Here is a 24186-nt window from a genome sequence, read left to right on the forward strand (position 1 = left end):
TTACTTTCCTTTATTATTTGATATGCTATCACCTCACTTACTACCACAATGTTGTAATTCACACACCACACCCCTGTGCTGTTCAACAAAACCTAACAGGCACGTCACAATGGCACAGGATTTTCCTCAGAAACAGGTACAAAAGGCAGCTTAAAGTAACATCTTTAAATGCAAAGTCACCGAAACTGCAAAAATTAAGGTATGACAGCTTTCATTTGGCCACTGCAATCTGAGAAGTTTAAATGCTACCACAATTAATATATGAGAATACGCTGTCTTTCATCTACAGAAAGAAAACTGCATTCCTAAGTAGGAAAAAGGAGAAATTACCATCTTTCTAACTTTCTTCAGGTGCATCAAGCCAAAATCCTTTGGCTTCTGCTGAATCCTACAAATCTCTAAGCAATTTTGTAGCTATATATATGTATATAGCTTGTGCACAGATGTCTTTTTGTAGCAGTAAGCCTGAATATACTGGTTTGGAATAAGTAAAAGTTTCCTTGAAATAATCTTAAAAGCAACCACTGTATCCATATATAAATATATATATATGAAATTGGAGATCTTAGGAAAAAGTACTGCAAAGATTTTTATTGAACATGCTCAGGAGAGATTATTCAAGTCCTGTGGCACTAAACAGTTTCAAGTAACAACCACTAGTATGTGACAGGCTGAGGGATTAAAACACTCTATTTTAAACTTTGGTAGAGTGGTTGTTTCTAAGAGGAGACAACTTACAAACAAACCTTCAACAAAATCTTGGATCTGAAATAAAGCTAAAAATAAAGCCACTTTTTACCTGCTTATTTACCTCCTGAATTATGCTTAAAAACAATAAACTTCAACTGACAACTCAGACTTTCAAAGGGGCTTCAAAGGAGAAGGCTGAGAACAGATAGCCCTGATGTAATCAGTTTGCATCACTGTAAAAATAATCAGTCTAAAAACAGCGATGTGTTTATTCAACAGAATAATCTCGCCCTTAAGAGCGTCTCTGTTGGCACTGTAGGGTCCTGACCCTAAACTGCACATTTGCATGCCATTACCATGCCAATGATGAAACACACGTTCCTACTTGCATAGGAGAAATTTTACCCTTACTGCAGCAGCTTCACCTCTGCAACTTATAGAAAATCTCCGCAATAAACCACCTAAAACCTTAAACTTCAGCAAAAGCTGAAGAGCGAATCCGTGTATCGCACACACACATACACAATCCTTTCCATCCCAAACACCAACATCAGCACTTCCCTGCTTTGCTACACAAGCTGGGCAGCCAAGAGAGAAACAGCTCAGTACTTCTCTGTGAAGACACCACAAGCACAACACTTTTGCCAAAACATCAACCAGCGAATCATTGAGTTTATTGACCTTTCCTCTCCCTTTCCCATAGGTGGTTTTGGCTGTGAATTCACCCTCACAACAGGCTGCTGAGCCACTGAGAAGGTCCCTGTTCCAAGCTGGAAATGGACGCCAAGTGCCTTAAGTGAAACCCTCCTTTGCAAGATGGAAGTGAATCAGCAGAGAGCAAAGTCACAGCCAGAAAGAGAGTTACAGCTCCGTGAGAATAAAGAGAGAGCCACAAGTTACAACACAGCATTTGTAAGTGATGTAAAAACAGCCACAAACCTCTGGAAGCTTCCAGAGCTTACACAATCTCCTTTACGCTACCCTTTTCCTCGTGTTTATGTTATGGAGCAAATATTGTTAACTTTGAATTAACTACAAACACCGATCTAAAGTCAAACAGAGTTTTGTTTTGATTACTTGTTCTTGTGTCAAGTTTCTGTTTTAAGTTTGTTGCATTCAAAAAGATTAAATAGCTGTCAAAAAACCCAACAATATAACAGTCCCTCCTGTAAACAGAATTAGACAGTGTACATTCCACTCACCACAACAAAAAGGAATTGAAACCTGTGTATAAAAATATTACTGAAGTGTGATTTGAGTGTTAGGGGTATCCAACAGCAGCACAAGGAATAAAATCAAAACACACACATTTAGAAACAAAGAATATCTCAAGTTGGAAGGGACCCATAAGGATCATCAAGTTCAACTCCCTGCTCCTCACAGAACGACCCAAAACTAAACCAGTTGACTCAGCGTTGTTCGGACTCCACTGAATTTGAGAACAAGCTGTGATTAGCAATTCGGAGAACATAATAAAAAAAGAAAATTCTATTAAGTAGTTCAAGAGTGGAAAAGTACTTTGAATTATGCTCTCAGGGTCTGTTAGACCAGCTTTTTCATCAGAAGTTTGCAAGTACCTGTTCATTTGTCTATAACCAGTAAGTTCCGTACTAAACCCAGAGCAAACTAGAAGTAATTTTAAAAATAATATAACTATATTAGCTCTTAATAACTGGTCAGTCATATCTTCAAAATCGCATCAATGAGAAGGTCTGATAACTACCATGTGAGAGTTGCTTTGCTAAGCCATTGGGAAGCACACTTTGGGGTTTAATTCCAGCCTCCCGTGACTGTCCTCTCCCAAAATCAATTTGGGATCAGATTTTAATTAAAATGTTTAGACAGTTCCTGCACACACATCAAGAGCGGATAATGAATGTAACATGCTAACAAAAAATTAAAATAGATACACTATGCTTTTTAAAGTCTAACCAAGCAATAAACAAAGTAGCAATGACATGAAGCTTGCTAAATTCTAGGTTATTAAAATCAGTCTGATCTTGAAGAGATGTCAAAACTTCCAACTTTTTTTGTTTATATTTGCAAGTGCTACATGTTTCCACTGCTGCCCCAGTAACACAAAATAAAGATCACCACACTAAGAGTGTGGTATATCTTACAATTAACCTAATTGGATACAGGTAAATTTAGTGTCTAACTCATGTACCAGTCTAACTAGTGTCTGAACTCCATTTGTATCTTCATACTGCTCTGTAAGGACTGAAGAAACACAAACAGGCCTGAACCAAGCCAACACCATCCTCACTCAGAGCCCTGTTGCTAGTAAGGACAAATGGCTGGCTCTTCCCAAAAAGGTACAGGGAAATACACAGAAGATACCTGTAAAAGATCTGTTTGTCCTCACCTTACTCACTCTGAGTAAGGACAAAGTTGTTAGTAAGGACAAATGGCTGGCTCCTCCCAAAAAGGTACAGGGAAATACACAGAAGATACCTGTAAAAGATCTGTTTGCCCAATCTAAACAGTCACATTCTAGTTTATACTCCATGCAATAGATTTCTAGTGTCTCCTAGAAAGTGACTGCTGCCTTGTGCTTGCTTACTTGTCTCAAATAACCAGAGGAAAAGAAAGTAAATTCAGAGGAGACTGAGGTATACTTTAAAAACACACCAGAAAAAGCTTCCACCAGTCACGGTTGCATTTTCTCTTTCTCAAAGAATATTGGTTCTCAAAGCACAGTTCTCCAATGCAAGTTTGATTAATGTCCATCCAATCACCAAATCCAAATGAACAACTTTTCATAGCTCCTGCAACATAGCCATAAGTAAAGCAAAGCATAATATTCTCACCTCCTAAAGCATACAGCAGTTCTAAAGCTTGCACCATCGACTGTGCAGGAGGTGGCTGCGAAGAAAAAAAATGAGTATTGTTTAAAGTCATCATCACGGAACACACGAGGTTTCAAAAAAATTCTTAGATTGTCCTCTTTTGCAAAATCCTTCAGCTCTACCTACCTACCTACCTTTCTACTTAAGTGAAATGAGGAAAGAGCTTTCAGACCCTTCCTGTCACCCTTCCACTGAACTACCTACCTTTCTACTTAAGCGAAATGAGGAAGCAGTTTTCAGACCCTTCCTGTCACCCTTCCACTGACCAACAGTGCCACCAGACAAAGCCATCTCAACAGCTCAGCATCTCATCACTGTCACGCTCTAAAGACCAGAGCTGGAAAAAGCACATCTGCTTTGTCCAACAGCAATGCCAGCAGTGAGCAGAGAAATTACTTATCTTTCTCTTCTAACACTGCCATACTGGTTTTTTACATGAATGCAAGAGTAGCTAGAAACTTTACAGAAAGCAAATCTAAAAATTGGTACTGCTCTTTAAGAAGACAGACAAGCACAGGTTTAGTTCTGTAGATTCTTTTTCTTCATAAATTCAGTGCAATAGGGACTGACCAACAGTGCCACCAGACAAAGCCATCTCAACAGCTCAGCATCTCATCACTGTCACGCTCTAAAGACCAGAGCTGGAAAAAGCACATCTGCTTTGTCCAACAGCAATGCCAGCAGTGAGCAGAGAAATTACTTATCTTTCTCTTCTAACACTGCCATACTGGTTTTTTACATGAATGCAAGAGTAGCTAGAAACTTTACAGAAAGCACATCCAAAAATTGGTACAGCCCTTTAAGAAGACAGACAATCTGTAGATTCTTTTCTTCATAAATTCAGTGCAATAGGGACTACAGTTACAGATTTGCAGAATCTCAGAGTTTGTCCTTCTAGGCCTTTCTTGACTTCTCAACACTTCTAACAGCAAACCCTAAAATACAAACAGTCATTTCTAAGTTGTCACACACATGAGCTACAGTTACAGATTTGCAGAATCTCAGAGTTTGTCCTTCTAGGCCTTTCTTGACTTCTCAACACTTTTAACAGCAAACTCTAAAATACAAACACAGTCATTTCTAAGTTGTCACACACATGAGTCACACTAGCTGATTCCCAAAAACATACTCTGCCACCTGACAGTGGGCAATGAGGTATGCTTTCCTAATTAACAGGGCAATGGTTACAGGTTAATGGTTCTATGGGTTCCCAACAAGTCATCTAGGGATCTTTCTTCACACTAAAGAAAGACGACAGACTTTCCAGCCTAGGACTCACCGAAAGAAAGGGGAACCTGAGCACGTTGTCAATGCCCAAAGCCTTCAGCTGCAGGATGACAGGAGCCAGGTTACTGCGCTGCATCTCTGGAACAGTGGACTTTGGCAGCTTCTCAAAGTCCTCCTCTAGTGTGGGAGAAAACAAAGCAATTTGGGACCGAGTTTCAACTCCCACTCAGTGCAGTCAACACAATAGAATCATACCCGTTTCAAGTTAAAATTATCAAGCATGAATACTTAACAGATGTTAAAAGAACTCTAACGCAAAGATGATCTTTCTCCAATTACTGTATTTTTAGATACTTTAATTTAAATAGAAAAGGCAGTGGTTTTGGCTACACTGCTGATTCTGTAGCTAATCCATCCATATTTCAATTTGATATGTTATAAGATCTTCACAGAAATCTGGAAATGCTTTATTTGTCTTCTGTTTAATGTTTTTATCAGAACATAAAAGGCAGGGTGCAATACTACAAAAAAAAGCATTTTTTTTGAAGAAGGGACACGAAAAAGTTCAAAACCAGCATGCTTTCAGTATAAGACCACTATTTTTAGAAACTACTCAAACAAAAGGAGGTTCCAAAAGCATATTTAAAATAAAGACTAAGGACTGAAAAACAGTTTATTTAATGGTATCTTTTTAAAAGCATGTTCAATATAAAGTTTAGGTCTGAAAAAAGACTTAATATAACGTCAAAATCCCTGGACCATCCATTAACCAACTCTTCTGCAGCAAAGAAAAAGGCACACTCATCCCTATGTTGATCTAAAACTCCAAATCAAGACAAAGAATACATTATTTTCACCTGGATTATCTTAATTTCTAGACAGAACCCTCTTTATCTCTCGTCTATCTCAGACCTTCCTTGAGATAAAGGGAGTGTAATTTTACTCTACTTTTGGTCCACTATTTTTCTTTTTTTTTTTCCCTCCTTTAAAACGTTTCTTAAAGCACTCGTTAGACCAGCTCTTGAGCACACAAAAATAACTTCAGTGTAGTCATGGTTTCTCCAGTAAAATACTTTAAAAGCTCTGTAAGCTTGGTATATTATGCAGCATTCTCTCCTGATTCTTATTGGAGGCACAAATTCAGAGAATAAATCATGTCTTTGTTTAACGTGGCAACTGCTGGCAGGCACACACGCATTTTAAAAGAATATGTTGCTCACTAAATCTCAAAGCTCCAGTAAAACTAGAGGGAATCTGAGGCCCATAAGCAACGGTAGAGCTCAACTGCAATGCCTTTTCTCATTAAACAGCTGAGAACAGAGACCATTGGATCATGGCTTTCTGAATGCTGCTATGTGGCCAACAGATTTATTTGTAACAGTCATTTTTGTACAGTGCCAGGGTGATTGATTCAAAAGAAGCATTTGGGGTTGGCACCTATTCCTACGAAAAAGGGGACACAAAGAAGTTTTCCCTCCAAAAGGAAAATCCAAAGGATTTCCAGAGCCCTTTGGTAGGGCAACTAAAGAGACTTTAGTTGCAGGAGAGACCATCATAGGTGGATATTATAAATTAAAGCAACTGCTCAGAAACTAAGATCATCAAAAGATAAACCTCTTAGTAGACTCGCCAGAGCTGCATTAACATCCCAGGTTTGCAACTGCTGACAATCTCGTAGCACCTACCCTGCTCAGTTTGTGCTTCTGTTCCATAAAAGCATTCAGTGTCCAAAGCTCAGCACATATGAAAGAGTGTATTTAGAAATAAGTCAGAGGAATAATGAAGGAAAATTTCTAGTCACACCAGCAAGGTCACCTGCCCAACACATCAAATTACTGACCTGTATAAAGCCTGTAACATTTTCCGGAGCGGTTCCGTCCTGCCCGCCCTGCTCTCTGGTTAGCTGAAGCTTTAGACACGGGTACCACCACGAGGCATTCGATGGCTGTTTTGGGGTTATAGGCCCGGAGCTTCACAAACCCACAATCGATGACGTACGCGATGCCGTGAATTGTGATGGAGGTCTCAGCAATGTTGGTGGCTACTATCACCTACAGATGTGGACAGAAAAAGGATACCGTGAACTCCCCAATCCCAAATACACTCTCAAGCCCCAGCACTAGCGCACCAGAACTCCCATAAAAGGCACCTGAAAGATGTCAGATGTGATAGTTCCAGTAAACACACTCTAAAGTACAAAGTACATGCAGCAGAAAGAGCTTGTCAGTTTGAAATAAGCCCAGTTTTTACAGTTTCACAGTCACTTTCTTATTCAAATTTATTCTCTCTTCATAAAAGTAGAAGAACTTGGCAGTGTTTGCAGAGAAAAACATTAACTGACTGTAAATCAGATGTTCTCATGTAGTGAACTAAAAATATTTTCTTTCTGCTTCTCAGTTATATTGAGCTGTCACCTGTAACACCGGAGTGGGGCAGGGGATAGCAGAGGAACAAAGCTGATTAAGTGCTCCATGTTCAGTATTCCTGAAGAGATATACTTATCTACATGAACTAAAATATTAAAAAACAATTGTTCCCAGATGAGAGAGGGAAATGTCATCCTTATTTCACCTGAAATTAAAAAAGTAAATCTTGGAAGTTAATAGGCTAATGTCATATCCTGGAGAGAAAAGAAGTATTTATACTCAATGTTCTCTAACACCAGATGAACAATTTTACTTGTTAGACTCTAGCAGGCACAAGAATTACATCAAGTCACCCCTGTGTAATTCTGTCAGCTTATCTCAGCTGCAACACAGGCTCTGCCTAAGCAGAAAGCACTAATCATGACCACTTCTATAGTTCTGTGATGTTAGATATCCAAACAAGACTTGCAGAAGTCAAAACAAAGCTTTTTTTCTACTAAAACCAAGCAAGTTTTAATTTGTTTCTTAGGTGAAAATACAGCACTTACCCACTCTGTCACTATTTTTTTTCATTACTAGTGGAAAACAGCCACAGACACTTAGACCACAAAAAGAAATAAAGCCAGGTAAAACTAGACGACTTCAGAGTACAATAAGCTGCAGTTGGACACAGACAAATACAAGGCTGTGCAAAGACTCCTAGAAATTGAGAAGTTAATGAGATAAACAGGAGGGTTAGAGCTGACACGTCTAGGACTGATCGAAGATGAAAAGGGAAGTTGTTGGTTCACAGTCTGCAAACAGACAGGCAGTGTTAGGAGATTCACAAAGTCTCCCTCAGTGAGACTGCTGCAAGCTCTTATGATGTGAACCTGATATGTACAATCTGTGCAAGGCAGACACCCTTCTGGGTGGTGGAAATGGAGCCATACCCAACAGCCTTACCTTCCTGACACTGTGAGAAACCCTCTCAAACACTTTCATTTGGTCGGGAGAAGGCAGCCCAGCGTACATAGGGAGAACACGGAGGTGCTTTTTCATTCCGGTGCGAGAAAGGGCCCGAGCCTGTTCTATGAGCATAGAAACAACCGTCTCCACTTCCTCCTGGAGCCAGAGCAAGAGAGAGAGAATTCACTTTAATACCACATAGCTGTAACCTATACACAAAAATGCACCAAAATAATCCCAATATAGTTTTAGTTGTTCAAAGGATCTTCTGACTAGCTCCCTTTTTAACATTCTTACATAAATCGCTATTCATAATAAGAATGAAGATAAATATTTGCATATATATTATTTCAGACAATGTCACAAATACCAAAAAAAAAAAAAAGAAAAAAATCACAAGGGAAGGACTGGACAAAGTTCAGGAAGAAGGAGGCATATTTTTGTGTTTATCTCAACTTGTGAGAGCAAACTGGGAGCCCAATCTATCTTGACCGTGTAGAACCCTGCGGGTCTTGATCGAGAACGACACAGTAACAGTATTAGCACTCATTGCTCAACTTCACATTTAATCACAGAGATCAACTTTGGCACCTCATTCTTAAACACAGTCAACAAAAATGTTCAGACATTGCCTTGTCAGAGACCCGGTTCAGTCTTTCCAAGTCAAATCAATAATGGGCATGAAGAATTTATTCTGAAAATATGCAAGATGTTATTGAAGCTCTTCCAGGTAGCTCCTCACTGGAAAAATTATAAGCTACCTCCCCTTTACTATTCTTGGCTGTGAAGTGAGCTGACAAGCATAAATAGAGCAGAAGAGATGAATAAATTTTTATCTCACAGCAATTTGTTTTTCTGTCAAAGTCTTCAGATGTTAAGCTTAACAAATATAAATTCCACTTGCCTTAACTATTAATGATGACTCACTGTCAACTTTGTAGGTGTGCCTAGCACCAAAACAACACATACTGTTCCACTTATTAACAAGGACGAAAGCACACAGCATTAAATGAGAAAAACTATCATCCATCACTAGCTTTGATAAATCCAGACCATAATTGCATTTTCTAAGTCTTTCAGACTGGCCTAGTTCTGCTCCCATCAATGTAGAAATATTTATCATCTTTAATGAGATTAAAGTAAGCACAGCTAAGGAAAAAATGAGACTGACGTGGCTTTGCCAAGCTCACAATACAGCACTGTGAAGCAAAAAATAAAAAGCTTATGTCTATACCTGGCCAGTTAAAAATGCCAGTATATCACCATCATTCTCCATCTGGTGAATTTTCATTGCGGTTTCCACAGTTGATTTTACATAGTCTGGAACAGGACTATGGGGAGAGAAAATAGCAGAGGCATTAGCAGAAAAATAGGTACAGGCTCCTCACTTCCACGAGGAACAAACAGAGAGATAGCTTTTGGACGCTATTTATTGGCCATATCACATTTAGCTCATGATGCATCCTTGGGAATCAGCCTTCAGTAATTTATTTGTCTCCTTTACACTACAGTAAGCTAAAGAACCTATCCGCTGCTATAAGCAACATCCCAATGTTTCCCAAATGGAACACTACAGATCCTTACCATTTGTCTGGGATTTTCTGAGCTCAAACTTAGACAAAATGATACCCCAGTTGCACACTCTCCTCATCACCACTGACGAGACCAAACAGGAACACACCTCTGGATGTAAAAGATGTCCACTGGAAACGTTCTCCCCTCGACAGTAAGAATCACGCTGGTATCTTTGCTGGGGTCACCGGTATCGTTCTGATTAAAGAAATCCCTGAATTTCTACAATAAAATAAAAACAAGCACTTTCACTTTGATACTTCAAAGAATTGAGGGAGCAAATTGCTCTCACGTGATGTCCTGGAGACTTGCAGCTTCATCAGCCAGATTCAAAGACAAATTAATAAACAGCAGGTCCATAAACACATACTAGAAGGAAACAGCAGGAATGTACTGTCTGATATCTCTATTACAACCTTTGCAGATGCTGAAGCAGCTCAAAGAGAATGGAACCACAGCAGGTGGACAGGCTCATATGCTCTCCCCAAACAGTATCTCCTACAGCTGCTGCTACAGGCTGGAGGGAACACTGCTCTGATCTAGGAGAGCATTTCTTCTCTTCCTACTCAAAACTAAATGAATGATGTTTTTGGTAAGCTACATAAGTTTCTACAGGCCACAAGCCAACCAGGGCACTAGTAAGATCTCACTGAAATTAAATCTACTCATTTATCACTTATTTTTACTGGTCTGTGGCTGTTTCAAATTATAGCTATCAGCAAAACAGAGCTAAAACAATGTCTCTTACTAGACTAGATGAAGCCAAGAGAACATCTTTTTATACGATACCAATAAAAGGAAAAAAGGCACAAATAGATGCAAAACAGTTTCATATTTAAGTTCACTTCCAAAAAAGTTTGCTAGTACAAAATGAAAACCAAACACAGCAATTTAACTACAGCAGATTCTTTTCCTGCACCCCTCCCTCTCTTCTTCACCCAACAGCAGCACTGCTTCTCGAGAAGCAAGCAGCAAAGAGGATAAGCTGTATATTAATAGAAATGGAGCTGCCACATAAGGTCACTTCATTTCAAACCAAATCTGTGAGCTGTACCTCTGCATCCAAGGTGGCTGAAGCCACAATCAGTCGAAGATCCCCACGCTTCTTTTGAACCTAGGAAAGGGACCAAGAACATCTAGAGTAAAAACTGTTTTCTGAGATATAAGGCTAGAATCAAGTTTTACAGCATCCAATTACCAATAATTTCTCCTTGAAAATACTTTGATACCCTAAGACAGCTGGGAAACCGAAGCACCCACATCACCCCATAGATCTAACAACCTGATCACTGGCTTTTCATATACTCATTTTAAGGGCATTCAGTCTGTAATCACTTTACTGTTAATTTCTGGTGGGAGTCAGAGCTTTCGTAGGTTGAGGATCAATATCAACCCCCATCAGATCACTTCACATCATCACCTTAATGAAGACCACGTTTTTGCTAATATTATCTAAGAAGAAATTTCAGCATTGGGAGGAGGAAATAACAGATCCTGAGTGTCAGAGAGCTAAAGTAAATAGTTGGGTATGTATAATAGGATCATAAAATCATAGAATGGTTAGAGTTGGAAGGGACGTCAAAGATCATCGAGTTCCAACCCCCCTGTCCTGGGCAGGGACACCTTGGAGGAGCAATGAGGAACAAGAAATCACCTTCTCTCAAACAGGTTCACTTATCAGCCATCAGGATCAGAAGTTTAATAAAAAGGATGAAAATGAAAACAGTTAAAGAGAACGTTAAAAAAAAAATAACCTTTTTTAGTAAGCCAATGGCAATATCTGTGTAAAGAGTCCTTTCATGGGCTTCATCCAGCATGAGGACACTGTGAATAAAGCAGAAAGATAAGATTTCAGAAATGGTTTGATTGACACTAGAATCAGAGTCTTCCTTTCTTCTAGAAATATCACTATTTTAAATCTACTGTTGGACAGTTTTCTATATCCATTTAGAAAACTATGGAAGTTAAAAAAAGTGCAGCAATGATGTAGGGAGAAAAATGTAGATAACACCAGGTGGTATATACATAGCTTTTGGAAAGGGGTGGAAGAAAAATAGTCTGTCTTTACTGTGTTGCACAGGTTTTCAGAACAGCCTGTGTTTGCTGTTGATTTTTTTTTCCTTTGATTAGCATCAGAAAGAAAAAGTAAATTCTAAACTAGTAAATTAAATGATTCAGACTCCACTAGGCCCATTTAGCTTTTGTTCCAAAACCACAGCACCAAATCCTGATGGGTTTGGTATTGCAATGATCAAATGATTTTCTAGCAGTCTTTACAATGTAATGAAGTCAAACTCCTAAATTAATTTTTGCATCTTTTGGTATTTAATTTATTATAACCACATCTCAGTCTAAAAAAAAAATAAATGCAGTTGTTTACCAAATTAACTTTCAGCAAGCATTCATTCCATGTTTCCTTACCTGTATCTTGTTAATAGAGGATCAGCCATCATCTCCCTCACCAGCATACCATCAGTTAGAAACTAAAAGCAAAGGCAAAGAAAAATGTAAATAACCCCTATCAGGTAGTCTTGATAACCCATGTGATTTTTAAAGATGATTTTCTAGACTTGTGTCTGAATTCTTCCTTGCCTTTAATTTTCTAATGATCTATTAAATTGATCAGTTTTCAGCTATGGAAGCCAAATATGTGTTTCTGAGTTCTAAGACAGAGATAAGCAGTGATTGCTTTTTAATCAGTAATGAATTTTTAAAAAGTAGTTATTTTTGTATTGAAAAAATAACAGATTGGTAGCACTGGAACATGACAATAGAAGTTTCTTCACTCTGGTCTGTAACATGGTTAAATCTGCTCTATCAGTAACATCCTGTGTGTCAACCCAGACTGGACCTTCTCAAAGTAGCCTACTTAATATCTATCACACAATTCTGACCAGAACACAAACCTTAACATTTCAATTTAATACTTTCTTCCTTCCATCCCACCAGTTTTATGTAGCCATCTAACAGCAGTTTGATCTGGGACTTTGGCCTCAAACTAGGCAATAACTGTTATGCAAGGGTAAAACCTTCAAATTTCCAACCCGAAATGATTCATCATCACACTCAAAAAAATACAAAAAAAAAAGATTATTTCAGCTGCATTTAATGAACAAACATCTCAATTTCTTTCACTTTAAAAGGGCTACTAGCCTCAGAAAAAATAATCAAAAAGCAAATTGTCTCATTCATCATCATTGCTATTCCAGCTCTCATCTGTACACAACACAAGCAACATTAATATTGCTCACATCACTGAAGAGCAGCTGCAAAGCTTGCTATTTAATCCACACCAAATTACTCTGAGTTAGCCTACTCATCTTATGTTTTATCTGTGCTTTTAGTCAAAAACTATTTTTAGGATGGTGAGGATACTTTAGCTGTGATTCACCACAGCTTTTCACTATGACTGCGAGTGACGTATGAGGTCACACCAGCCCTGTACCAATATCTGGCCATTAATACCTTGAAAATCTTTAGTTTTAAAGTGGTGGCTGCCAGACTAGCAGAATAGAACATGTACTTGTTTTATGAAGGTTTGCATACCCACAGCATACTTTTGGGGTACCCACCTGGAAACTTGAAGTGCTATCTATTCTCTTTACTGGCACCACAAAGTTCTCATTAATTTTGCAAAAGTACTTGAAGAGTTTCAGCAAACCCTTTCAGAGCAACCACCTACTGTTCATGTTTCACCTTAATTCTGGTAGCCTGTGGATCTGTGCAGTCATCAAACCGAATACAATATCCAACTTCATGACCCAACACTGCACCTCTTTCATCAGCAACTCGGCCTGCGACCTGAGAAAAGAGACTTATATCACCAAGAGACAGCTCACAGCACACGCGTTATTTGCCCACAGAGAACTGGCATCAAACCAGGAGTAGAGTTAGTGCTTCCAAAGAATTATTTGTTCTTGTTCAAACACAAAATTCTGTTCGACGTAGCAGCGCAAACTGAATATATAAGCAGTAAGTACTTTTAAAATGTTTTAGCATAACTTCATAAATTTGTTTCATGCTGCTTCTAGTCAGGAAAGGTGAAGAGATACCTTTCTGTGCTGAGTACTCTTAACAGACCTACAAAGGCAGGCACTCAACCCATCACAACCCTGGGGAAGGACCACCTACCAGCAAATTAAGAACACAGCTTGCATGGAAAAGAGAAAGGTATATGGCATACAGAAAAGACTTCTCGGTTAAGCTGTTCTGTCCCTGAACTTACTCAGGCTTTTTATTTTTTCTTTTATAAAGAAAGAGGCTACCATACTTTTCATAATACAGAACCCTCTATGCAGAAAACAGAGAGAGAACTGGCAGAATAACTAAAGAAACAACCATTTTTGGAACAGTACTACGCCGGGTCAGTTTTAAGCCAATAGCCCCTTTAGCTAAAAGTCTCGAGTTATTCAGGCTTATTCTACAGAATATTAGGTATTATCAGGCCATGGTTTCATCAAGCTACAAAGATATTTAATAGCTAAAGACACAATAAAACCCCACAATACATATACTAGTCCTAGAATTTTAGAGCAAGCTGCCTTCAGTCATTTCAGTAACATTCCAAACCACACTGACAGGCACTGAATTCAAGAGTTCACTTGCAATCTTACCACTCTGCCACTTTTGGCCCAAGCATTCGGGGTAACTGTCAGTCTGGGTAACCCAAGCAGAAGGTCAAGCATTTCTAAACTATGCCTAATGTCTCTGCAACTACGTGTCTTTACTTCTGACAACCCCCATACTCTGGATGGGAAAGCAGATAAGCACACCTATTAAAATAAAGGATCACGTTCAGTTCAAGGCAAAGCAATAAATCATCAACCATATCTCTAATCTCCCTGCAACAGCCATACAGTCCAGGCAGTTTGCAACAACATTCCTGAAGAAAAGCCCTGCTGTGTCTATATACTAAGTCCTAATTGAGTAATCTTTTTATTTTAGGTTTAAAAATAAGGTGTTAAGACATGAAAGGGAATGAAGAAGTAAATTTGTCATGAGGAATCATTGCAGTATACGCAGGATCTCCTGTAGAACCGTGCACTGTCAGCTGGGTGTCCTGTGAAGGAGAAAAGGGAGGACACTGCAGGCAGGCTGCCCGAAGCACAAGATGCAGATCGCTGCTAGAAACCGCTTCCTTAATCATGTGGAATCTGGTCAAAGAACACTGGATGAGATGAAACAGAAAGTTGTACAGCTGTTCCATCTACTACTGTTTTACCTGAGGCATAAGGGGATTCATTGCAGGTACAGTTTAATACATTACAAAGAACTGGCAAAATGAAGGTTACAAAATGACACTTCCATTTTCTGTACAAAAAGAACGCTGCAGCAGAGACTTCAGCCCACCACATCAGTGCTTGGCAATGTGAGGAAGGCAAGGAGCACTGGATGTTTTCCATGTGGACTGTTATCAGAGAGTACAAGTTTTTGCCCTCAACATCCCTTTTTCTTCCTCTCACAGTACATCTAGCTGACATTATACTCTCCTAGACATACTACGTATATGAAAAGATCTGTCAGAATAAAACAGTTTCTTCTTGTCCCTGACACTTCTACAAACAGAAAACACAAAAATCCCTCACAACAACAACAAAACCAAAAAACCAAAAACACACAGAAAAAAAGATTCAAGAAAACTAGGTATAAACTGCTAGAAACAGGTATAAAACCTTCTCTTTTTTCCACTGGCTGTGTTACTATAAAGAGATTTACATCCCTACTTTGTGAAAGCAGTTCAGGGTCACACAAGCACAGCTGTAGTCCGGAGTCAATCACAGCTCAACCCTGCACAGCCCTAATTTCCATACACAGCTCTGCTGATACCGTGCAATTTTATTTCAAAGCTTCTACATCTGCAATTCTGGACTTGGAATCTTTGGCAAGACCTGCTAATCAGGTTGAATTCAGCATATAGTACCAGCATTTCTGTGAGGAAGATAAGCAGGAACATCTATTCATTCAGGAGCTCGTGCAGTTGTGATTCCTGCTATTCAGCAAAACCTGCTAATAAACTGGAGGTTATAATGACAAACTGGGAAAATTCAGACAGGGAGAAACTCACTGAAACAGCAGCAACCCGGCGAGGCTGCGTTACTCCAACAACTCTTCCTTCGGCTGTCCAGCCGGCTTCTGCGAGGTACTGCGAACAAATAGCAAGGATAAGAAATTAATTGGTCATGCTGCAATTAAAACAAGGTGTTAGTTCTCTGCACTATGTGCTTTTTCCCAGTTCTAACACTTACTGATGCGTGACCTTCAGCAAATCAGTTACTTAAAGACTTTGTGCATAATTCTCACCATTAAAACTAATATAATACAGTACCTGCTTCCTCAGCACATAAGCTTTCAGAAAGCATCTAAGAGCAGTTCTTCGTGTCTCAGGTATTTTTGAACCACTTCATTTTTTTCCCTTCTTTGCTTTAAGAAAAAAAAAGCTAGGCAGCACAAGTCCTGCACTCACACTGAACCAGGTAACATCCATCACAAGTCTGCAATTTTTAAGTTAAAATCAAAAACTGACTTTGAAACAGTCTCAGACTTTTTTCATTCCTGTCATAAAATTCCAAACATTTCCACAAGGAAAGCTCGTACAAAAAGTGTACCATTTTTCCTTCTTCAAAACATACTGTCAACAAAATTTTACACATGATTCTGATAGAGCAGTAATCACCTACTACAGTGCAGTGACTATTTGTACAAGCATAAACTTATTTGTTGTGTATGGCCCCTTCCTGCAGTGGAAGATTTTATATTACAGATATACCAGTTCCTGCTATCTAATACGAAACCTTGTATTTCTCTCCTTTTGGTCATACACATGAGCACACGAGGTGAATTCCATTCTCACAGTGCACTTCTGAGTTGCTGGTTTAATGTTTCATGTAGAATCCCCCAATTTTACCGAGTTAAACAGAGACTTACTTGCGGAATCTGCGTTGACTTCCCACAACCTGTTTCCCCAACAATCACCAGAGTCTGATAATTCTCCACTAGATAAAGTATGTGATTTCTTAGCTGAAAGAGAAGGCGGCATTTAAGTATCAAAACCAGACATGTACAAAAGTAAGAAAATAATTAAAATGACAATATTTACATATCTATCAGACACAATAAATTCATTTTACATGTTTACTGCCAAAAGCTAAACAATTCTTTGAAATCTATAAATGACATGTGCAACATACAGTAAATAACATAAATCTACAAAGCCTGTAAAACTGTCAGTAACACTTGTCAAACAGGACAATCAATTCCAACAAATAGAGGGACCAAGGCCATAAAATTACTATTTTATGTTGTAAAGTGATTCTATGCTGCTCTTTCAAAACCAGACATGAGCCAGACACCCCACAATACATTTAATATATCAAAAAGAACTTCTGTACCTTAAAAACAGGCAGCTTTTGTCTTTGTTGTTCAATAGAAAGGGAAGCATAAGGATTATAGATGACGGTTACGCCACTGCTCTCAGCAGGACTCTGTCTCTCCTCTGAGACACCGACACCAGGACCTTCTGTGCCTAAACGACACAGGTTAATTTTAAGTAGAGGAATACACTTCTGCCTAGTGTATCACAATGCAACCAAAGTAAATATGGTACTTACAAGGAGTAATCATGGGTAGCAGCATATATCAAAAGACTAACTTTACTATGAAAATAATCAGCATATTTATAAACAGTAAACACGCAAAAATTCTTTCAAATGAAATATGTGCCTCCTGCTGGTTAAAAAAACAAAAAAAACCCTCTGTAATGTGAATAAAGTATTTGATTTTTTTAAACAAAATAAAGGAGAAAAAACTCACTTAGGAAAAATATACAGTAAGATCTTTGGAACTTTCTTCTTTTTCTATGCAACAGTTCAGATATAGCTTCAATATCCTTCTCAGAAGTATGTCCATGGATTTGAAGCCAGACAGACAGACATGTAACAGAACTTCCCTGGACTAACATCAAGCTGTATAAACATTCAACCTTGCCTGGTTATGAGATACACCACTCACTTCAGATCTGAATTTACCTCAATAGCTAAAACTTGATTTATTCCTGCTGCAGGTTACCATAAAACGACTGACACCTGAAAACACTGAATCATGCAAGTGAACTAGAAACAAAATCTCATCTCAGTAACAGAATGTATCATCTCCAGCTGCAGATTCAACTGGAAAAGTCTGAGAGTAAAGAGAGGGATTCCCCTATTTTGTAGGATTTGTTTGTTTGGGCTTTTACCAGTTTTTCCACAGTTTAAAAACAGTTAGTCCCTATTCAAAACTGCCAAGCAAGTTTTACAGCAAATTGATTTAAGAGTGATTAGCAATTATTCCAATAACTATTCACTGCCCAGGACTGATGGGGAAGCTAAGAACCAGAACCTGAATATCTGGATCTTTACAAATCAATGAACTCAACAGATATTGCTTCTTATCACCCATTGATTTCCTTTCACAGCACTTTCTATGGGTTTTTTAAATACACTACTGTCAACATATTACTATATACATACATATTGTATGTACACACAGATATTACTATAATATTGAAATGATTAAGAAGCTGTTTGCTAAACTAATTTTGACTCTAGAATAGCTTTGCAAACCACAGCATAGCACAATGTAGTGACCAATTTAAAAAAAAAAAAAAACAACGCCAAACTCAGATCCACCAAGCTCCCCTTTGGGATAAACAAACGGGAAGATACCCACTGCCCAAATCCTGAGGGAACAATTACAAACTCATAGCACAGCAGAGGCTAGGAGGGACCTCTGGAGACCTTTTAGTCCAACACTTGCCTACCACAGGGTCACTTACACAGGGCTGCTCGGGTCCTCATTCAGTCAGGTTGGAGATCCCACAACCTGCCTGATGGTTTGTTCCAGAACTTGATCACTCCCAGAGCAGAAAAACTTTTTCTCACATTTAAGCTGACTTTCTCAGGTTTCAGCTTGTGCTCATTGCCTCTTGTGCTGTCAGTAGGCACTACCAAGAAGAGTTCTGGCTTCATCTTCTTCACCCTCCTATCAGTTATTTACGCACATTGAAAAGACCCCCCTGAGACTCCTCCAGGAGTGGTCCCAGCTCTCTCAGCCTCCCCTTGCATGTTGTGTGCTCCAAGCTCTCAATCATCTCTGTGTCTCTTCACTTTGGGGACCTCCTTCAGTCAGTCCGTGTCTCCCTGGTGCTGGGGAGCCCCCAGAGCACCCCAATATGGCCTTCCCAGCACTGAGGGGAAGGATCACGTCCCTCAGCCTCACAGCAATTCTCCTCCTCACACAGCCCAGGATGTGATGACCTTCTTTTGCTGCCTAGGCTCATCGACAGCTCCTGCTCAGCTTGTAGCCCCACAGGACCCCGATGTCCTTCCCCGCTGAGCTGCTCTCCCCACTGCCTGGCACCCGGGGTTGTTCCCCTCAGGAGCAGGCCTTCACACCACCCTTTGTTAGACTCCTTGGGGTTCCCCTGCGCGTCTCCCCAGCCCCCCTGAAGGGCGGCACCCCCGCCCGGCCAACCATCCACCCCAGTGGGCTGAAAGCGGACTCATTCCCCTCCCCTGTCACCCCGGTACCGGGCAGGGCCTGGCTGGAATCACACAGACCTCTCCCCCCGCCCAGACCCCGCTTCCCCGCTGCCCACAGCGCCTGAAATCCGTGCGCCCCTCAACAACCGGGGGGTAGCGCCGCGGCTTTCGCTCCGGCCCTCGCCGCGGACATCCCGGCATTGACGCTCCCCCACAAGCCACCCCTCACCGCCCCGGGAAGCACCGCTCCCCCTCACCCGGCTTCCAAAACTTCACCGGTCCCACGGGCGCCGCCATCTTGGGGTGAGAGGGCAAGCGGAAGCGGCGGGGGGGGGCACGTGAGGCGCCGCCCGTTGCCATGGCGCCCGGTGCCGCCCCGCTCCGCTGCCGGAGGGGCCTGTCCGTCCCCCACAGCGGAGCTGCTGGAGGGAGCACCACGTCCAGAGGAGGACAACGGAGCTGGTGAGGGGTCTGGAGCACAAGTCTTGTGAGGAGAGGCTGAGGGAGCTGGGGGTGTTCAGCCTGGAGAAAAGGAGGCTGAGGGGAGCCCTTCTCGCTCTCTCCAACTCCCTGAAAGGAGGGTGCAGCCAGGGGGGGTCGGTCTCTTCTCCCAAGGAACAGGCCATAGGACAAGAGGAAATGGCCTCAAGTTGTGCCAGGGGAGGTTTAGGATGGATCTTAGGAAAAATTTCTTCACCAAAAGGGTTATCAAGCACTGGAACAGGCTTCCCAGGGAAGTGGTGGAGTCACCATCCCCGGAGGTATTTAAAAGATGGGTCGACAAGATGCTGAGGGACGTGGGTTAGTGGTGGACTTGGCAGTGCTGGGTTAATTGTTGGACTCGATCTTAAAGGTCCCTTCCAACCCAGACAATCCTATGATTCTAAGTGCTAAACCTTTGGACATTTCTTTATTTTAACAGTAAAAATATCTCCCAGTTTGTAACACCAACTGTGAGTCCATGCTGTTACTTAGACACACAGAAACAACCCTGCAGAGGAATCCTAGGTGATCACCTTTAAGTGAGACCAAAACCCACCCTTTGTCTCCAAGCCAGAAGAAAGAGTGAAATACGTGTAACGCAGCCCTCCAAATACTACTCCTGTTACTAACATGAAGTGTTTAACCTGGGATTTAACCAGGTTCAAAGATCACCTCCAAAAAGTCCTTGTTGTGTTAAGTTAATTGAGTCCTTTCTCCACATGAAGGATGCCTCCTCCACCTAAGTGCACTAGAACTGTTGGACTTTACACCAGGCAACCAAAAGACTAGAGAGAAAACAATCACAGTAATAGTTAATAGATCCAGCAGTGCCCTACCACAGGCTTATTATAGCCCATTAAAGGTATTATTGAATCAAATTTAATGAAGACTTTGAGCTAATTAAGTATAGGCTGGAGTAAAAAAAAAAAAAAAAAAAAAAAGCAAAGAAATTCATGCTTTGAAAAAAATATATGGAAAAAATCTAATCACGTTTTATGTTATTAATTATTCTCATTCTTCATTAATAACTTGACAGGCTAGCCATGCAGTTGTGGTGATTCGTACAGACTCCACACCACTGTGCCTCCGTGGTCACTTGTAACACTAGGTAACCACTTGAAAAATAAGTTACTCACTTATAATTAAAAAGACATTCTTAAAATTCTAGTGATTTATTTCTGTGTACTTTTCAGATTAAGTCCACTCCATCAAAAATACAAAATACTGTGGTAAGAGCTGTGTTTATCATCAATATATTACCAACGGCTGAGAAAAAGCCCTACTAATGGCACATGGAAAGACCTGCCTATTAAAACAATGAGAGGAGTAACAAAGTAACAAAGTTAAAAAATTGTATTTGAGAAAACATATACAGATAATAATTGTGAAAATAAGACTTCACAAACAGTATTTTGCATAGAGTATGACACTGAGGTTTTTTTGTGTTTACGGAAAATACAGAAGAATAAAAATTTGTGTTTCAAACTTCTTTACATCTGGATAAAAGTTAGAACTATTGAACAAATTAGGAGTTAGAACTATTATATTTCCACGATTGCAAGCGCCGAAGAAAAAGGGCACAGATTAGTTGCACCCTAATCAGTATATTATTGCATTGCCCATAAAGACCATTTTTCTAAGCTCCACATGTCCAGTTTAATGTTGTCCTGCTGATGTGTGGCAGAGACCCATATGAAATTCCCCAGCTAAGATTTAACCTTTCCCTTTGAAGCCCAGGACCCACAAGACACTCGCACAAGCATATACCAAAGTGTTTTGCAGTAGCAAAAGCCTCAAGAACATCTTGAGCAATAGTGCACCTTTGTTTTCATCACAGCTGCCGTGGTTGGACTAAGAAGAGTTTCTGCACTGGCAGGCTCCTGGGAGGATAGTTCTTCATCTGGGATTTTTTGTTCTTCTCTGGAAATGGATGGATTTTTATTTTTTTTTTCATCAAGCTTGCATCAAACCATAAAAATAAATGGTTCTATTTCTGACTTTCATGTTATTGCATGTCTGGCAGAAGTAAGGCTTTTGAGAAGTAGGGGTAGCTTCATAGATTTCAGATCTACTCAACTTTTCCCATAAGATCAGACAGCAGTAGCAACCATAAAGAAACCAAAACATATGCATAGTAATGCCAAGAAAATGGTCTCTTTGTCTTTACTACAAACATAGGAGATTCTTAAGAATACTATCCCTTGCATGCATTTATTGCTTGATGTCCAGCAATCCAAGTATTCCTGTAATTATAAAGCAAAGGTCATTTGAAATTCAATCATTTGCCTGATGCTTTCCCTTGTTCTGCCCAGGAGCACAGCAGGAAAATGTAAGGTCTGAGTACTAGTAGCACAGTACCAATCTACTAGTTTCTAGATGATGGTTACTGCAGTTCTGTGTCATGAAACAGTTCGTGGAGAGTTTGTGCAACACAAGACTAAGCTTGGCCTGATTTCAGAGCCCCACAGCAGTCCTGCTATTCATCCTTGGAAGACCTTTAAGCAATATAAGTTTCTACACCTAGATTCCATAAAAAAAAAAAAAAAAAAAAAAAAAAAGAAGATTGAGCTACTGAGCTAAGACACTCCTAATCCATCAGCTTTAAACATGTAAGAATACGTTGAAAAATGAAAATCTGACAGAATACCAGAAGTCAGTAATGGCTTTCCAGGTGTTAAGAGTTTGGGTTTTTTTTTTGAAAAACACATCTGAGCCTAAGATAATACCATGATTGTATCTGTTGATCTGCATTATGGTGGTCTTCAAATGAAACCACAATCCCAGTATCGCTTTCTCTCAGCTTGAGGTTTGTTTCCCATCCGCCCTCACAAAGATGCTGTAAGACAGTCCTGGGCGTGGATGGCTGGACACAGTTCCTGAGGTTCTGCTGCTCCCTCCACTGTGCAATTCATCTCTCTACGATCCAGTGTGGCCTCATAACCAGGGAGTCATTCCTCTTGGTCAGCGGCGGAGAGGCGTGCACTGCGTTACTCGACACGTAGAGCGCCTCCCTTGAGGCGTGCAGCCAGCTCCGCTTCCTCTTCAGATTTCCTACGAATGCTCTAAGATACAAAAACTCCATTCTCAGGGAGTTTTCCCTGGTCAAGTCTCTGGAAGCCACAGTTATCCTGACCAGCTGGTCCAACACCCTGCTCTTCCGGCAGCTGGATAACTCTTTGAGGTTGATTGGCTTGGAGCGTGAATAAAGAATCCGAAATTCCAGGTCGAAGTGGGCGACTGCGGGGCCTGACAGGATCAAAATGTTACTGCTGTTCAGCTTCCCGTCTGTCCACGTAAAACTAGCAAAGGAAGAAAGAGAAAATTCTGAATTAATTCAAGACAAATACTGAACGAAGTATTAACTGAAAATTCTCTTTCATCACATTTAGTTAAATCGTTCTGGTAATCCAAATGATGCGCAGTGTGATTTTTCTAAGACAGTTTTTACAAGTAAACGGTGCTACAGAAAGCAGTTTTGCAGCGTGGGCTGTGCTTTTCCTTCCCATGTAAAGAAAACATGTAAAGCACCAGAGAGAAATTGGCACTTGCCTGTAGGAGCCTGTTGTCACTCTGATGCCATCGATTAACATGAACTTTTCACGGACTTTTCCAACAATTTTGGCACCCGACCTCGTGTAGTACGTGTTCCCCGTCAGAGTTCGAACTCTCATCAGCTGTGAAACACACGGCAAATGTTATGAGGATTTCAAAGTTCAACGACTGCATTTAATGGAGTAACACACGGTAACGATCACTGATGAACTAGCAAAGGCTGCTCTGCAGTGGCACAAGATTCACCTTCTAGGAACCAAATGATAATTTTGCCTTTTTTTTTTAAGTAGGCAAAGAGGTGGCATTAAGGGGCAGAGCCATAAACTGATTGAGCAGAATGTGACTGTAAAAACTCCTGTCACCACATCTTAGAGTGACCTGAACTCCACAGATTCCTGAGAACCTGCTTCTCCATCAGCCTTCAAAGCCTTGGCGAGCCTCAGCGGCTCCAGTCACACTGCAGGGACTGGACATTCCTCCTGCATTCCTTGAATATTCAACTAGTGTTTGTGCTCAGAAAGCAACTGTAACTTCCACTTCTAAAGATTTCAGTTTTTCTGTTCATTGCCTTCTTATGCAAGAATGGTTAAATCTTCCAAGAAAGAGCTACAGCTACATAAATCCCATTTTAAATCGTGGCAGCAGGCTTTATATTTTCATCTTTCGATAGCTCAAAGATTTCAGTCATAAGAGGATCAACTCTCTACCCCTATAAATATGACAAGGCTCACCTTTTCCTGTTCCAGGTCAACTCCCAGATCCTTGCACATTTTCAGAAAGTGGGAAAACGAAGACTGATCTAGGAGGATATAGGCTTTAACTTGCCGCTGGCTACAAGCTTCCAAGAGGTCTTTGAAGATATCGGTATCTGTGAAGGAATCCATCACCAGGGCAATCATCTGCAACAAGTTTCAGGAGAAATCATCAGGCTATTTCCACAGAGTCCCAAGGGAGATGGAAAACGAGGATTTTGAGTCTCTC

General features: G+C 40.3%; 2 protein-coding genes across 3 annotated transcripts in view; both read right to left on the reverse strand.

The window, feature by feature from the left end:
* DHX35 (DEAH (Asp-Glu-Ala-His) box polypeptide 35) overlaps window positions 1–19481 on the reverse strand; it is a 30855-nt gene extending 11374 nt beyond the window's left edge. For both annotated transcript variants that reach the window (XM_014941214.1, XM_014941213.1), the window contains exons 1-14: window positions 19428–19481; window positions 17041–17174; window positions 16577–16669; window positions 15717–15794; window positions 13349–13453; window positions 12074–12135; window positions 11407–11476; window positions 10707–10766; window positions 9762–9874; window positions 9315–9411; window positions 8078–8236; window positions 6607–6817; window positions 4819–4943; window positions 3501–3555 (exon numbers count right to left, since the gene is read on the reverse strand). In XM_014941214.1, the coding sequence (XP_014796700.1) occupies window positions 3501–3555; window positions 4819–4943; window positions 6607–6817; window positions 8078–8236; window positions 9315–9411; window positions 9762–9874; window positions 10707–10766; window positions 11407–11476; window positions 12074–12135; window positions 13349–13453; window positions 15717–15794; window positions 16577–16669; window positions 17041–17174; window positions 19428–19467 (1402 nt within the window). In that variant the 5' untranslated portion in view covers window positions 19468–19481. The remainder of the gene's footprint in view (window positions 1–3500; window positions 3556–4818; window positions 4944–6606; window positions 6818–8077; window positions 8237–9314; window positions 9412–9761; window positions 9875–10706; window positions 10767–11406; window positions 11477–12073; window positions 12136–13348; window positions 13454–15716; window positions 15795–16576; window positions 16670–17040; window positions 17175–19427) is intronic.
* Window positions 19482–20809: 1328 nt separating this feature from the next.
* Window positions 20810–24186, reverse strand: part of LOC106887613 (protein FAM83D-B-like) — a 5886-nt gene continuing 2509 nt past the window's right edge. Inside the window, exons 2-4 of the mRNA XM_014941240.1 lie at window positions 23937–24104; window positions 23203–23327; window positions 20810–22952 (exon numbers count right to left, since the gene is read on the reverse strand). Coding sequence (XP_014796726.1) covers window positions 22562–22952; window positions 23203–23327; window positions 23937–24104 — 684 coding nt within the window. The 3' untranslated portion in view covers window positions 20810–22561. The remainder of the gene's footprint in view (window positions 22953–23202; window positions 23328–23936; window positions 24105–24186) is intronic.

The sequence above is a fragment of the Calidris pugnax genome, unplaced genomic scaffold (genome assembly GCF_001431845.1).
Source record: "Calidris pugnax isolate Ruff unplaced genomic scaffold, ASM143184v1 scaffold55, whole genome shotgun sequence".
NCBI lineage: Eukaryota > Metazoa > Chordata > Aves > Charadriiformes > Scolopacidae > Calidris > Calidris pugnax.